We start from the raw sequence: 14,791 nt of genomic DNA, 5'->3' as shown, positions 1-14,791 counted from the left end.
GGTCACATGGCCAACGATACTGATCCTCACATCTGCACTGGAAACTACCACTGCTCGGAGAACAAACTGGACACCAACACAAAGAGAGAATACATATTTTTACTGATAAATAACCACTTGATGTTTAATCATAAAAAAATTGAAAGAAGTCATGTACCAGCACAATGAGCTGAAAACACAGATTATACCATTTGGAAACGACATTTTAGACTGCAAAATTATGAATGTACCTGTAGAAATGTTGACATCAGAGATTTGTAGTTGGTTGCTGATGCTGATGGGGTAACTGATGTTGCTCAGAATGCTCCTCAGTTGATTTATTACTGCAACATCTGAGATGTTCAACTCAATAGAAATCAGGTATTCATAAAGAACTGGAGGAGCTGCAGAGAGAAGATGCATAAAAGAACAATTTTGGCACCTTCACTCTTTGTTTTAATACATTAAGAGAAAAGAAAAATCGAATCAAAACGATCACAGGTAAACAAGATTGCATCTACCTGTTGATGGTGAGGCGGTTGTCAGAGGGCACACTGAAAAGTCTATAGATAGAAACAAAGATTTATCGGTGAGAAGATGTGGAAATATTATCTCTCAAAATAAGCAATAAAACCACCAGTTTCAACATTGGAACATGTCTTTAAAATGTTTTAAAAACATAATTTTTGGGCAATAAAACTGGGATTAGTGTGTGCACTCACTTTGTTGGTGTATTGACTGACAATACTGTCCATCTGTGGGAATAGCTTTAATGCACGCACAGGAGTTGTTTGCATCACCATCACATTTTCCATGGGTGGCACATTTGTCACAAGGCCAAAGGTAGTCATCCTCACAGCGGCACTGGAACTCATTGCCATCTTTGCTGCAAACTTCAAAAGGAACCACATTTTTTCTTTAAAAAAAAGTTAAATGTTTATTAAGATAGATACTACAACACATTTTAATCATTTGTTCTTACCTGTAGTGATATCAGCAGCTGAGATGTTTATTTGGGAGCTGACTTGGACAGGGAAAGTGTGAATATCCACAAAGTTTCTCAGTTGATCTGGGTCTGTAGTGTTCACCTCAATGAAAATCTCATATTCATAGACAACTGAAGGTACTGTTGAAAAAGAGGGTGTAATTCGAAACAATTTTGTCATTATGTCATGTGATGACACCTAAAATTACTATGAGAGGCAGTTGAAAGCTCTGAATGCCAGTGATTATCTTTTTTTATATTATACATATTTTTTGTTTAGATTTCCTCATATATGTGGTCCTACATTAGGCCTATGTAAAGTAGAATATTAGGTCAAAAAGCATTAAAATGTCATGGCATGATTTTTTTTCATCAGTTATTCTTTTACATACAGATTGTTCTTACCTGTAAATATTATATCAATTTGTGTGATGTTGATTGTGTTGCTAACTCTAACAGGGAAACTGATGTTCTCCAAATTGTCCCTTAGTTGCTCTATCAGTGCGATGTCACTGATTCTGATTTCGACCTCAATTACGTATTCATACAGCTGGACAGCTTCTAATGAGAAAAAAAATAAAACCCCCAAAAATGTTATTACAATACTTAAAGATGATGTGTTTTCTATATAGAATGGAAACACCAAGTACACAGTTGATAATAATAATAAAATAAGTTTCCATCACCTTCTTTTGGCTGGCAGTACTGCCCATCAGATGGAATACCATTGATACACCTACACGTGTTATCAGCGATCTCATCACAGGCTCCGTATGTAATACAGTTTCTATATGACCAAACGTGCTGATCCTCACATCTGCACTGGAAGTTGGTGTCATTTGGGTAACACACTAAACAATAACAACAAAGATAAGATACACAAGTGAGAAAGCAAACTAATCTGTGATTAAATGCGATAAAAAACATAGTAGTTTATAGCTGAAGTAGGTAATTTTTAGTATTAATTATTTTTTGTTATATTTGCTGAAATGTTCACTTTGTTCTGACAGTATAACATGAGACAGATAATCTGTGAAAAATACTGGTTCCTCTGGCTCCTTCTAGTGCTCCTAATGGCATTTTACAAGAACCAATCAGAGCCGAGAAAGATTTAAAGGTGCCTTTGGTTGATGGCTTGAAGATAGTTGGTTGTTGAGTCTTTTTCCCAGGGTCCCAAAGGGTCTGTATTTGACTCCCTGGGAATGAGACTCAACAACCAATTCTTGGCTCTGATTGGTTAATGATAAAGTTACCCACTGCAGCTCTAAAAGGTCCAGTGTGTATGATTTAGTGGAGGCAGACTGCAACTCTGTCACATCAACCTCCTCTTCCAAGCGTAAAGGAAAACTACAGCGGCTGCGAAAAGCATGAAAAACGAGAAAGGCCCTATCTAGGGTCTGTGTTTGGTGTACAGTAGTCCACATGGGACCTCCATGGAACCTATATGGGACCTCTATGAATATTAAATTCCATTTTGTGTTTAAATGTTACACACTTATTCTTTCACAGCCTATTGCACACTTGGTTGAGAACAATGAGTAAAATGAAACTATTATTTATATATTTTATTAAATTATTAGATTAATCATTGATAGGCTATCATTAGGTCTCTGCAGTCACTAGGTAGAGTAAGGTCCCCTATGCTGCCCAGAGACTGCAGGATTTTAAATTGTTTCTCGTTGAAGTTTAACTTGTGCATGTGTACACAGCGCTTGCTTTTGCCCTGTCTGTTAAGCCCAGGAAGAATGTTTCTGTTGACACACTATTTCGACAGAGACTCATTTTGTATTCTGTTGGTTTTTTATTCCAGCTCGCCAGATTTCAATTGAAACAGTGACTGAGTTCAAGTGCTGATTATCTTTAAAGCTATTCAAACATACAGCAAGACAATGACCATAATTCCTACCACCTAGCACCTTAACCGCATGGGAACTCTTCATTCCAGATTTAATGTGTTGGACAAGAAAGACAAAAAAAACAACCAAATAATGTGTGAATGTCCAAGTTTAAAGCCAACACTGTAATGTTGTGGTCATATATTATCTTATATGTGCTCAACTAGCATGGTTTAAAATTATGTGTGACAATAGCTGAACCAGTGGTGGAAAGTAACTATTTAGAAGTAGTGTGCTTAAGTATAAATTTGAGGTACTTGTACTTTCCATTTTATGTTACTTTATACTTCCACTTCACGTACTGTAGAACTGTGTGTCCCCTCGGCATGGGACGATATAAAAATGTATATAAATGATTGCGATACAGCCACAGTGACGGATTTTGTAATGACTGTAAAGATGCAGGTCCAGATTCACGATTATTATGATATTGGAAAATTTAACATTTTGGCTGGCCCATAACTATATACATGGGTTCCTCTGGTTATGTTTTGTGTATGTGTATGAGTGGTTAGCAGTTCCACCAAAGTGAAATTTTCTCCTCTAACTTCCCAGATGGTATTATTTAAATAACTGTTTGAGGCTCAAAGAGGTAAAAGTATCCATTATTTCACAAAAAGTCCAAGTCCAAAAAATTTACATTAATTCTTAATTAATCAGAATTTTGTCTTTTCTTCTTTCCTCTCCTAAAACAACAGCTGTAGTCCTTGTCTAACACATGGTGCTGGAGCTTTTTCAAATGGATGCATTAAACATTAAAAGAAAATGAAAGACCTACTTGAACACTTCAATATCAAGAGAACAGGTGCATAAGTTTAACTACCGTGTTACTTTCTCCAGATATTCAGTTAATAGGTGAGAAATTGCACAGTAATAGCTTGATTGTGCATTGGTGCAAAGAAGGTGACTGGCTAGAAGCATTCTTTCAAGACCCTGTAATACTAGCTCCAATATGGGAAAGGTTTTCATGAAAGAAAATAGCAACATACAAAGAAAATCACCAGGACATATATGATGGAATTAATCACGGCGCACTTTACTACACTTGGCTCCCCGTGCTGTGATTCACAATATTAGCATCTATGGTTTTCAAAACAGAAGAAGCTCCATTCTTACCTGTGGTAATGTCAATGTCTGTTACATTCACAATGGGACCCAAGGCCAGGGAATAGCTGCCGTTGCTCAAGATGTTCCTAAGATAGTTAATTGTCTCGACATCTGTAACATTCAGTTCCACATCCACTGTGTACTCAACCTCAGATAGCAGCTCTGTAAAACAATTCATTGGAATATAAATATTAATTTTACGGAAAACAAGTTCGACTTCCTGCAGAAGTTGGGGTGGGAAGCCAGTTAAGGATCATGCCTTTTTTGCTGCAGTAGTGACAATTACTTGTTGGTTGGGCCACCTGTGCCGTGTCATTAAAAACCTCCACATAAACATTTATTTGTATGTTTATATCATTTCTATATATTTACGTATATTTTTGTCACTTTTACCGACATGTTGTGTGTGTGTGTTCTGCTAGGAATAGCATTTTTAAAACTGCAATGACAGATTTTCTCACAATATTTACTCTCCTTTAAGCTGTGTTTTTTTGAGAAAAAAACTGCCTCTTCAGCTGCTAATTTCGCCACTTTGTTCACCAGCTAGTTGCTAACTTTGTTAAGTTCTGGACAGGTAGAGCACAGTGGGTTTATTGGCTGCCTGCTACATCTGGAAACAAGGCTGAATCCAAACAGTGCAGGCCCCGAAACCAAAACAATAAGCTGAAAGACATTATAGCAGTCTGTAGAGTTGAGAGACAGGTGATAACTGTGCTGAAAAATGATTTTAGCTGCTTTAACTCTGTGGAGGATGAATAGTTTGTACAATTCAATTCAGTGCATTCCAACTGCATATGTTTCCAATCATTGGAATGCACTGAATTGAATTGTGATTAGAATACCTCTGAAGTCATTGTGATTAGATTTAATAAAGAAATACGACTTGATTACCTGATATTGGCTGGCAGGACTGGCCGTTAGCTGGAATGGCATTGATGCATTTACAGATGCCACTGGATATGGAATCACAGGCTCTGTACAAGACACAGCTGCTGTACGGCCAAGCAAATTGTTCCTCACATCTACACTGGAAGCCAGAGCCAGTTGGTGAACACACTGTCAGAGGAGAAGAATAGTAATTATATGCTGTCATCCTTGGTAATATAGTTGTTAATAAGTTTGTCAAAGACGGTCAAGAAATGCTGCTCACCTGTTGTGACGACAACATCAGTGATCTCTGTATTGTTATCAAGTTGTATAGGAAGACTAGTTGCATTCAAAGCAAACCGAATCTGCTCGAATGTTTGTGCACTAGAGGTATTCACTACAACATCAAGGATGTAATTCCATTTGTCTGTAAGCACTGCAAATGAGAAAATAAACAATGTTAGTTTTTGACAACCAGACATGTACGAGGTATTATACTCATCACCTTCTTTCAGAAGGTCTCACTCTCAGTGAGAAAGCGAATAAGTGTATTTCCCAAATGTATTCATTTCATATAATTTCCAGACTAACCACTCCTTTTCTCCCTGGTGTGAGGTAGAAAGTGTGCTTCATCATAGTGTACCTGAGACAAAAAAACAGATCAGGTTTAAGTAATTGCTTAATGTTTATATTGAAACCCGTCATCAGTCATCCCATATTTTCTGTTGAGTATCGTAAATACAGTGGACCTACCGGTAAAGCGGGACTTGAAAATTCAATGATGTTCTCTGTTTCCAAAATAATCAGTGTCACTAGAAGGGCAAAGATGGTCAAGCCATTCTTAGATATTGCCATTCCTTTCAATAAAGATAGAGGAGGACAGAAAAAACATTAAATTAACCTTAATAATTGTCCCAACAATTATCCATCATTGCTATTCATCTATTTACCAGCTTTGTCATTAAATTCTCATGGCTTTGGGCCTGGTCCATATTTTAAGAAATATCTGTGTTGGCAGACTTACAGTAAAATAGTTCCTTGTATCACATTGCTGCTGCTTTGTCGCTTTGTGATTCAAATCTTAAGGTGAGATATGGAGTGCTAAGGGGACAGCACTACCTGCTAATCCTGACAGTCTTGTTATTGGTCACCAGAGATGAAAGAGAGTCGGGTAACGCTAACTAGACCCCCTCCTTTCTATTCTTGTACTTTCTCAGTTGAAAATTTTGACTGGAACGCCCCCTGAAGTTGGATTTCCAACTAGGAAAGTTGAACCTCACCAACCCTGATCCATATTTCTTATTTAGAGACAATGAACACAACCCTTGTTTTCCAGTATACACACCTTCAATGCCTTGTTTTCTTCAAGGTATCTTTAACTGTAACAGAGAAGAGTCCACATAGTGCTGGCTGTAAATCAACGAGTGTTGCTGGATGGCACACCAGAAGAATCATGTTTAAAATGCCAGAATGGAGACCTGTTCGGAATTGGAAGTTAGTGAGAAATGAGCGAAGACACTTCAAAATATCATAAGGAGAGTACATCTAATCATGTGTGTGTCCAATGGCATGCACCATTTCATGTGCTTGTTTGTTTGGCCCAAGTGTGCACTTAGACCCATAGTGCTGTGATTTAACACAGCACAGAGGCATGATGTTGACTGTCAGCATTGTCATGCCAGTTAGTACATTAATGGGAGTGTGTGGAAACACCAGTTGGTTCACAGGTGCAGCACTTTACAAAGGAACTGTTATCACATTATATAATGATCTGATTGGTCTGGAAAAAAGAACCTCTGTTATGATATCACAGCAACCTCCATTTCTCTGTTATCATTACTGAAATGTATTTAGTCATTTGTCCCTGAGACAGGCACCCCAAGCTGATAATATGCAGTAAAAGGTTATCAGACAATTGCATAATGTCATAAACTTAATTTTTTAATTTGTGTTAGTTAACTTCGTTTTCCAGCTAAAATTATGTAGCTACTTTTAAAAGAGTCTATGTATTATGGGCATAGTATACAGCACAATATAAATGTCAACTATATCTAGAACCTTAAAAATAGATAAAACACATTTGGAATATAGAGAACCAAAGACAGGCTACTTTCCATATAAGAAATAGTTACAATAATGCATTCTGTAAATGAAAATGTAATTCAAAGGTGTCTATAAAGAAAATGTCAGCAATATAAAAGAGACAACCAAGAATGGACATCTAGTTCTCATCACAGAGAACCTCATGATCAACTCACATCTATATATTTCTTAAGGAAACTTATCAAAGCAAAATTCCTGTGAAAAGTTCTTGAAACGATAGCAAACATCCTGACTGATAACAGTGCAAATTGGCATGGTTTGTGCATGGCCCAGGACAGAAGGACTCAGCAGCAGGTGATTAAAACTACACAGAACATCATTGTTAATCTTCTACCCATTATCAGTGATATCGATGAGGTGAGGTATCTAGGGTGTGGCTTATATCCATAGAGTTGTCTGGTCCCACAGAATCAACAAAAAAGTTTTTCTGACTTATGGTCCAAAGGTTATAAGCCAAAAACGTAAAGTTCATTGCTACAGCACCATCATCTTGCCAAATTGTGCCGAATCCGAAGGGAAGACAAACACACAGAGATTCCTTCCTTTCCAGGTAGATTAATTTATGATTATGGGAGAGGTGAAACACCTGAATCATACTACAAGCTTCTTTGTTTAGCTAGGGCTATTCAATACTTTACTAATGTGCCACAATCATGTTTTTGAGATAGTTTTTTATGCCGATTATTTGTGATTAAATCAGCATATATTTCTGCCACCCCTTAAAGTTTGCAGTGCACTCTCTGGCCACCCCATGAATGTTTCTCTAGAATTCTAGGTGAATTATGTTGTTTTGGTCTTAGCTGGTTTCTTTACTTGGTCTTTTATATGATTCTGAATGTTAGTATTTGGATATGAAACATTATTTTCCCTTGCTCTTTCCATCCTCTGTGTTTGGAGTATTGCTTTAAGCAGACTTGTTTGAAGTTCTTTGTTCTTTCTTTGCTGCATTTGTTGCCAAGTTTCCCTTGAAAAATATAGATCCCTGATCTCTAAACAGGTAACAATAATTAATACATAAATGTATTCCCATAGCATCAGTCAAAGTGCTTCAAAGTGCAGATTAAAACATATTTACAATAAAGGTTTAAAAACCGATAAGTGCAGTGCCTGAGAATACAAAGGTTATGCTGTTTCTCATTCATAGATTTGAAGCACTTGTTATCATTCAGTGATGACAGATATGGATACAGAAACACTTTGTAAAATCATACAGCACTGTCTAATGCTGTGATAATTAGTCATTTTTTAGTAATGTTGGTGATTTAGAAATTGGGAGTTTTAAAGAATATTTAACTGGTGTTAATATTATAATTATTATAATCATATTTTTCTCATCATTTATCATACATACATTTTTCTATACAATCATATGCACATATATTTCATAAAGAATGTATGATTACAGTTTGATCAGCAATATCACACTGTAAAATGGAAAAGTTGAGAGAACGCACAATTTCCTCTTCACTTCTTTTTTAGTCAAACTTTTGAAACAAAAACTCTTAATTTGTTGTTCAGTGAGCTGTAAACCAGATTCATTATTTTGGTACTTGAAAATTAAATAGTTGCAACTAAAATTATTAACCGTTCCCCCCCCCCTAAAACTTCAAGATTAATAATTTTTCTTTAAAGAAGAAGAGTAATGAAGACAGTTGCCCTTGAAAGTAGTTTTTTCTTCTTCTTTTTTTACAGTGCAGTAAATTGTATCATTGAGTTTGGAGTTTTGTACCTTTACATTTATATTCACTGTTTTACAGTAACACTGTAATATTTTACTCTGTTTTACTGTTTTTGTACTAATTACACTTGAGAATCAGCCAAGTACTGGAAAGCCAAGTGCTACTACAATGCAAATGGAAACAGCAATGGCAGACTGGACTAAACTGTGAGAAACCAGTTAATAGTTAATGTTAAACATTAAAGTCAAACTGCTGAAATCTAACGTATCAAAGTATATTCTAACACATGAAGATGTCTTTTGACCCACTTTAATGTCGAAGAATAACAGTCTATTATTAGTTTTGTTCTTGTCAGTCCACAAAAGTATTGGCAACACTAAGCCCAACCATATACAATAATTTCACAGAAAACACACTGCAACCTAATGCAACAGAGATGTGGATGAGCCAAAGCAAACCAACTGACAATCAGGGAAAATCATTTCACTGTTATCTCAATCCTTTCACACAGTAACACACAAATATTTACAAAACTGTGGATTGCTTGAAAGGTACTATAGAAAAATCAGAAAGGAGCTCACACTGTAAACAACCAGCTCTGTCAGTGAGCCCATTCCTAAAAAACACCAACTCTAAAAAACCTTTCCAATAAAGTCCCAACAAATAAGCATTTTCACAGAATGTAAATCAGACAATTTTCTTACCATAACTCTGTTTTCATCTCTCTTCTGCTCTAAGTGTTCAATCTGTATTCATCATAGAAGCCCGCAGAGCATAAGCCTCTATGCTCTGTGTCAACCTGTAAGTGCAACTATGGGAAACACGCAGTGTGAAAAACTTCCTGAAACATAGTAAGGGACACACACTGCTGGCAGTGGTTCAACAGGTTTAGTTATTCCCTCAGCTTCCTTGTCTGAAATGTAAGATGATAACAGGGAGTACCTGGGAGACCATGAATCAGTGTTCAACACAGTGGCAGCTACATTTAAATCCAGATAAATCCAGGTGCAGCAGACCAGACTGCCAATTAATGCACAGGTGACTCACTTTTATTCTGTAGGCAGTGTAATTCTTTATTAACTAAATTAACAGAAAGTACATTTTCATTTGAATCTTGTGAATCTAGAAGTGATTTAAGTATAGCCAAGCAGTCACTAACTTGTACATGAAATGACACCTAATGATATTAAAGCTGCTGGGAAACAAACAAAGCCAAGTGCCCTTAAGCAAGACTCTTTAAACACACAACACTAAACAGACAGCACTCCTCCCAAATCTCAACAATACATTGCAAACACGCTCATCTAAATTACATGCAGTCTGGAGAAGAATGCTCAGCATATTTATTCAGTATTCTCTTATATATTTATAGCTGACACTCACAGTTTCCTCCAGATTTCAGTCAGTTAGTATCATTTTGTGTCTCCACTGACAGGCTTAAAGGTGCATCTTCCCATCTGTTTAATGGTGAAACATTGCATGCAGGATGGTCATACATTTGTCAGTATACAGTATGGTGCACAAAATTTAGACCGAGAATTTAAACACTCAAATAAACCGGCAGAAATAATGTTAGTGCACCAGGTGAGGATTTTGACACACTTTCTTACATTGTCAGTATTGTTTTAGTGTTTGTTTTAGTGTCAACACGGATGTAGTTCGGTCTAGACCTGCTCTATTTGAAAAGTGTCCTTAGATAACTTCTGTTATGAATTGACGCTTTATTGAAATTACAAATTGAATCACACCCACAGGAAGTACATGATGCCACTGGGTACTGATGCTAGTATCAGTGAGCGGTGTGAGGTGAACAAAAGGATGTACCTGCCAGGTGAGCAGCGTAGGTCCAGAGGAAAGGGTTTTTGTTCATACAGGATTCACAGATCATCTCTTGCAGCTCCACACAGTCTGGAACCAAACAGCCCAGGTGCTGTAAACACAAACAGCTTCAGTGTCGGCCAGCAGGGGGCGCTACAACAGCTTCATTCATTCACCGTCTTCCTGCACCGGTACTGTTAGGAGCTGGGCAGCTGATCGGACTGATCTGACTAATCAGAAGGTTGGTGGTTCGATACCCGACTCCTCTTGCTGCATGTCGAAGTGTCCTTGAGCAAAATACTAAACCCTAAATTGCTCCTGGATTGGTGTGTGTGTGAATGAATGAATGAGCGATTAGTTTCTGTTCTGATGAGCCGCTGCCATCAGCGAATGAGTGAATGAATAAGTGAATGTGGCACGTACAGAGCAGTAAGTGGTCGTGAGTGTTGGACTCACCCTGCCGTGCAACCAGTCCTCACACACCACACACTGAATCATCTCATCCTCCACCTGGACACAAAACAGACAGTTAATGAAGGAACCAGCACACACCTGGTGGACAGGTGAGGGTCAGCTGCAGGGTCTCACCTGGTCGTCTGGGTCTGGGTAAGGCCGGCTGCAGGTACAATAGACCCCAAAGAAATTGTGACTGTATTTGTTTAGACTGTTGACCTCGTCCTTCTCCTGAAACACACACAGGGACGGTGAGTTGTACCTGTCGCTGTGTCTCCAGCTGCTCCTCCACTCAGTTTGTTTATGGTTTGTTTGTTTTGTGACAATATGATGTTAAACTTAGAAAAAAACGNNATTGAAATTGAATTGAATTGAACTGACAATATCAACAGAAACTAGCATTTCTGCATTGGTAACATTTGATTGTATCACCACTGTCTTTTGTGAAGCACCACTCCACTTACTGTAATGCAATAAGCAGCTTTTAGCAATTTTAAGTGACACTAACTGTAAGTTACAGAAACATTCTTGATCAAGTACATTTACTACGTATTTTTTTTTCACAGTACAGTTCAGAAAAGGCTTTTATGTATCGAGGGCATGGACAAACAGCCTAGGACTTGGTGAGTCACAGGCAGGTCAAAGACTTTCTGTATGGTTCTCGCAGCAAACTATCACAAATATGTACAAGCCTCACTTGGTTCATTCAATTGTACCCCGATACCAATCATTTCCTTTTCCACCCCTTTCAAAAACACACCAAGTAGCTAACTTTAATGGATAGCCAACAGGTTTTTTAAGTCCAGAAGAACGAGGAAGCTGTGCGATGGCGACGTGCAGCCTCTGTTAAAGTTTTTTCAAATAGACATCAAGTTCCTGCTTTCAACTTCAAGAGTGGCCTTTTGGTGTGCACAATGATGGCTACTAACATGATGACGAGAACGCAAGTTGCTCTATGTACACTTTAAGTGCTGCAGATGGTGCAGAGCTGCAGAGGCGCTGGCACACGGACTGGCATCTGGACCACCTAGACCTCTTAACAGAGGCCATAGACTTCAGTATAAGGGAAGATTTCTATAACTCAAATTATTTGAATTATTGAATAATCTCTCTTCACTAATGATGCCATGAAGGCAACACTGTCTCTAGTGTCAAATTAATGTAATATTATGTAATTAAAGATAATTCTTTTGTTTAATATTATTTTAAATGCCAGAGGTCATCCAATAGTAATTATAGCATCCAATATCAAAGTAATCCCATTGCTGGGGAAAATTACTTTGCTAGGAAAGTAAGCAATTTAAATTGCTTACTTTTGTCACTAGGAAATTGAAGACCTATCTGTTAAAACTGGCTTTTAATTTAAGATATGCTATAGACTTCATTTTTAGGTTCTGAGTCACTGTCACTTTTTTTTTTACATTATTTGTCTCCCTGTGTCAATTTTACTTTTTTATGTTTTACATTTTATTGTGTCTTTTGTATAAATTGTCAGCAAAGTTTCATTTATTGTTGTTCATTTGTGTATTCGTGTGTTGTTTAAGTTTGTAAAGTTTGTGAAGTTATGTGAAGAACTTTGGGCTGTATGTTTGTATGAAAGGTCCTATATAAATAAAGTTGAGCTGGGTTAATTTATATAACTTTAGTTTTAATGTAAGCTAATATGTAATCCAGATCAGATTGTTGATACTGCGAAAGACTGAAGTGAATAATCAAAAGTGAAACCAGACTGAAAAAGATGAAAACAATAAGATTAATAATACAGTGACATTTCTAAATTTCGTTTTTTTTGCGTGTGAAGTTTCAGATACAAGTAACACCTGTGGCTGTGTTATCTGTAAGTGGTTGCATATTCAGTACAATAACTGCATCACACCTGCATGTGGTTTAGAAGTTAGACAGTTGGTCCTGTGGCAAGTAGGCTGCGAATTTAACCCCTAATCTGCTTTGTGTCCATAAAATGCCCTTAGGCAGGACACCCAACCCCTATTTCATCCCCTATTGTGTTGGTCAAACTCAGCAACAGACTCCATAGCGGCAGAAATGTACACAGTGGCATTGACGCGTAGCAAAAAGAATCCAATCAGCATCATGGCTGAAGTACTTGCTCTGCAGGTTTCACAGCTATTCCAGTAAGAATCTGAGCCTTGGCACCAGTCAGCAACACATTTTCTCCTAATTGTCAGTCAATGTAATTTAAAACCATAACTACTACACCTCCTCTGCTAGCTAATACTACGCTTTGGACAGTAGCTTAAACAAATGGTACTTTCTTTTTCACTTAGCATAATTTCAAGAAGAATTTTGTATATATTGATAATTATAAGAAGCTTTATAACAAGCGAGCAAGCAAGCCTCCGAAAAGATTAAAATATACTGCATACATAGTGTTTTAATAAAGATAACCACAATAATCAGCTAATCAAATGAAAAGAGAAAAGAGAGAAAGGATGTTTTTTTGTGTGCTCAGCCACTTTTAGACAATAAAGAAATCAGTATATTGCTCATGTGGCTCTGGAAAGTATCACCAGCAGCTACATTAAAACATGTCTGGAAATAACAAAAATGTCTTTGTTGTTACTGTTGAGTAATTGGAAAGTCCACAGGCATAACACATGTTAACACAATATCCAAGGTTGTTGCTTTAAGACAGCTAACCAAAAAACAAGAATCTAAACAATGCTAGAAACCTTGCCCTAGCAGATGTCTCACTGCAAGAGGGGACGAGTACCTGTAGTGGGCCCTTGAATTGCTAATGAGAAAGCCAGAGAGACAACCTACAGGCTGTAAGGAAAGAAGGAGAAATGTGGATTACAGTGCCATGGATTTATCATTAAACAGCGACCTGCTGATACTGAAGAATTACAACTTCTGATGTTATTTGCATGATCAGAGCTAGGCTCATAATATTTCTTTTGATTAAATCAGCATTCAGCATGTGATATATTCAGTAATGATGGATGCTCATACAGCCACACACAGCTATCCAGCCTACACAGTACAGCCACATAACCAACACACACACGACAACAAACTGGGCTTCAAGCAATGTGTGCCTGCTATTACTACAATAACCAGCAGACACTGCGGCCAACAACACAAGCAGCAACAAACAACGCTACTTTTGAGCAGATAGTCAGCATCTACAGCAGCCTGTCATCACAAATAATGAATATGAAACAACCCAGCAGCTGTCTGTCGGAATCCACTGCAGTCTGTATGAAATGTCCACAAACTCCAACACGTTTAAACACGACAAGTCATCTTCATCATCATCATCATCATCATTATCACCACCACCACCACCACAGTTGCTTTCAGGACTCTGTCAGACATGGAGGGTTTGAGAACTGTTGACGAAGAGTTTTTTATAAATTTATTGTAAGGAAACAGCAGACAGGATGCCAGCTTTTAAAACTCCCGGTGCTGTGCCTGTTCACGTCCAGATCACCTGGCGGGGGCCCTATTAGGGGGGTACTGAGGGGGTGGAATCAGTGACAGTACACACAGGGCACAGTGCCCCCACTGGTGATGGCTGCTGCATCCCATTGAGAGCCCCCTTACCAGTGTTGAGGGCTCCTCCCTGCTGCAGAACACAGACTGGTCATATTGCTGTATCCAAGACACGCAAACAAACCTTATTCTAAATATTCAACTAAACTTCAACTACAATGGCCTAGATCCAAGAATGCTTTTTCGCTTGAGGGAATGATTGTTTGTACACATAACTGTGTATTGTTATTTGTGTTAAGCACTCAATATGTTTGAAGTTCCAGTTATGCAGGCCCTGTGCTGTGGATTGTACAACTGAGTCAGTGTGCAATAACTATGAGGGGCCGTCAGGGACATTATTCAGAATTACCTCTCACAAACACATGTGAAATGCTCTTACATACACTACTGAA

General features: G+C 37.8%; 1 protein-coding gene across 1 annotated transcript in view; it reads right to left on the bottom strand.

The window, feature by feature from the left end:
* LOC118340923 (adhesion G protein-coupled receptor F5-like) overlaps positions 1 to 14,791 on the bottom strand; it is a 29,227-nt gene that overhangs the window by 11,980 nt on the left and 2,456 nt on the right. The window contains exons 2-13 of the mRNA XM_035679087.1: positions 11,022 to 11,117; positions 10,890 to 10,943; positions 5,425 to 5,476; positions 5,117 to 5,269; positions 4,858 to 5,022; positions 3,976 to 4,128; positions 1,651 to 1,815; positions 962 to 1,105; positions 702 to 872; positions 533 to 542; positions 231 to 421; positions 7 to 66 (exon numbers count right to left, since the gene is read on the bottom strand). Coding sequence (XP_035534980.1) covers positions 7 to 66; positions 231 to 421; positions 533 to 542; positions 702 to 872; positions 962 to 1,105; positions 1,651 to 1,815; positions 3,976 to 4,128; positions 4,858 to 5,022; positions 5,117 to 5,269; positions 5,425 to 5,476; positions 10,890 to 10,943; positions 11,022 to 11,117 — 1,414 coding nt within the window. The remainder of the gene's footprint in view (positions 1 to 6; positions 67 to 230; positions 422 to 532; positions 543 to 701; positions 873 to 961; positions 1,106 to 1,650; positions 1,816 to 3,975; positions 4,129 to 4,857; positions 5,023 to 5,116; positions 5,270 to 5,424; positions 5,477 to 10,889; positions 10,944 to 11,021; positions 11,118 to 14,791) is intronic.

Source organism: Morone saxatilis, unplaced genomic scaffold, assembly GCF_004916995.1.
Source record: "Morone saxatilis isolate NCDOM2014 unplaced genomic scaffold, NCSU_SB_2.0 Contig7, whole genome shotgun sequence".
NCBI classification, from domain to species: domain Eukaryota; kingdom Metazoa; phylum Chordata; class Actinopteri; family Moronidae; genus Morone; species Morone saxatilis.
The sequence above is the reverse complement of the archived record's forward strand: the minus strand, read 5'-3'. Positions and strand labels throughout refer to the sequence as shown.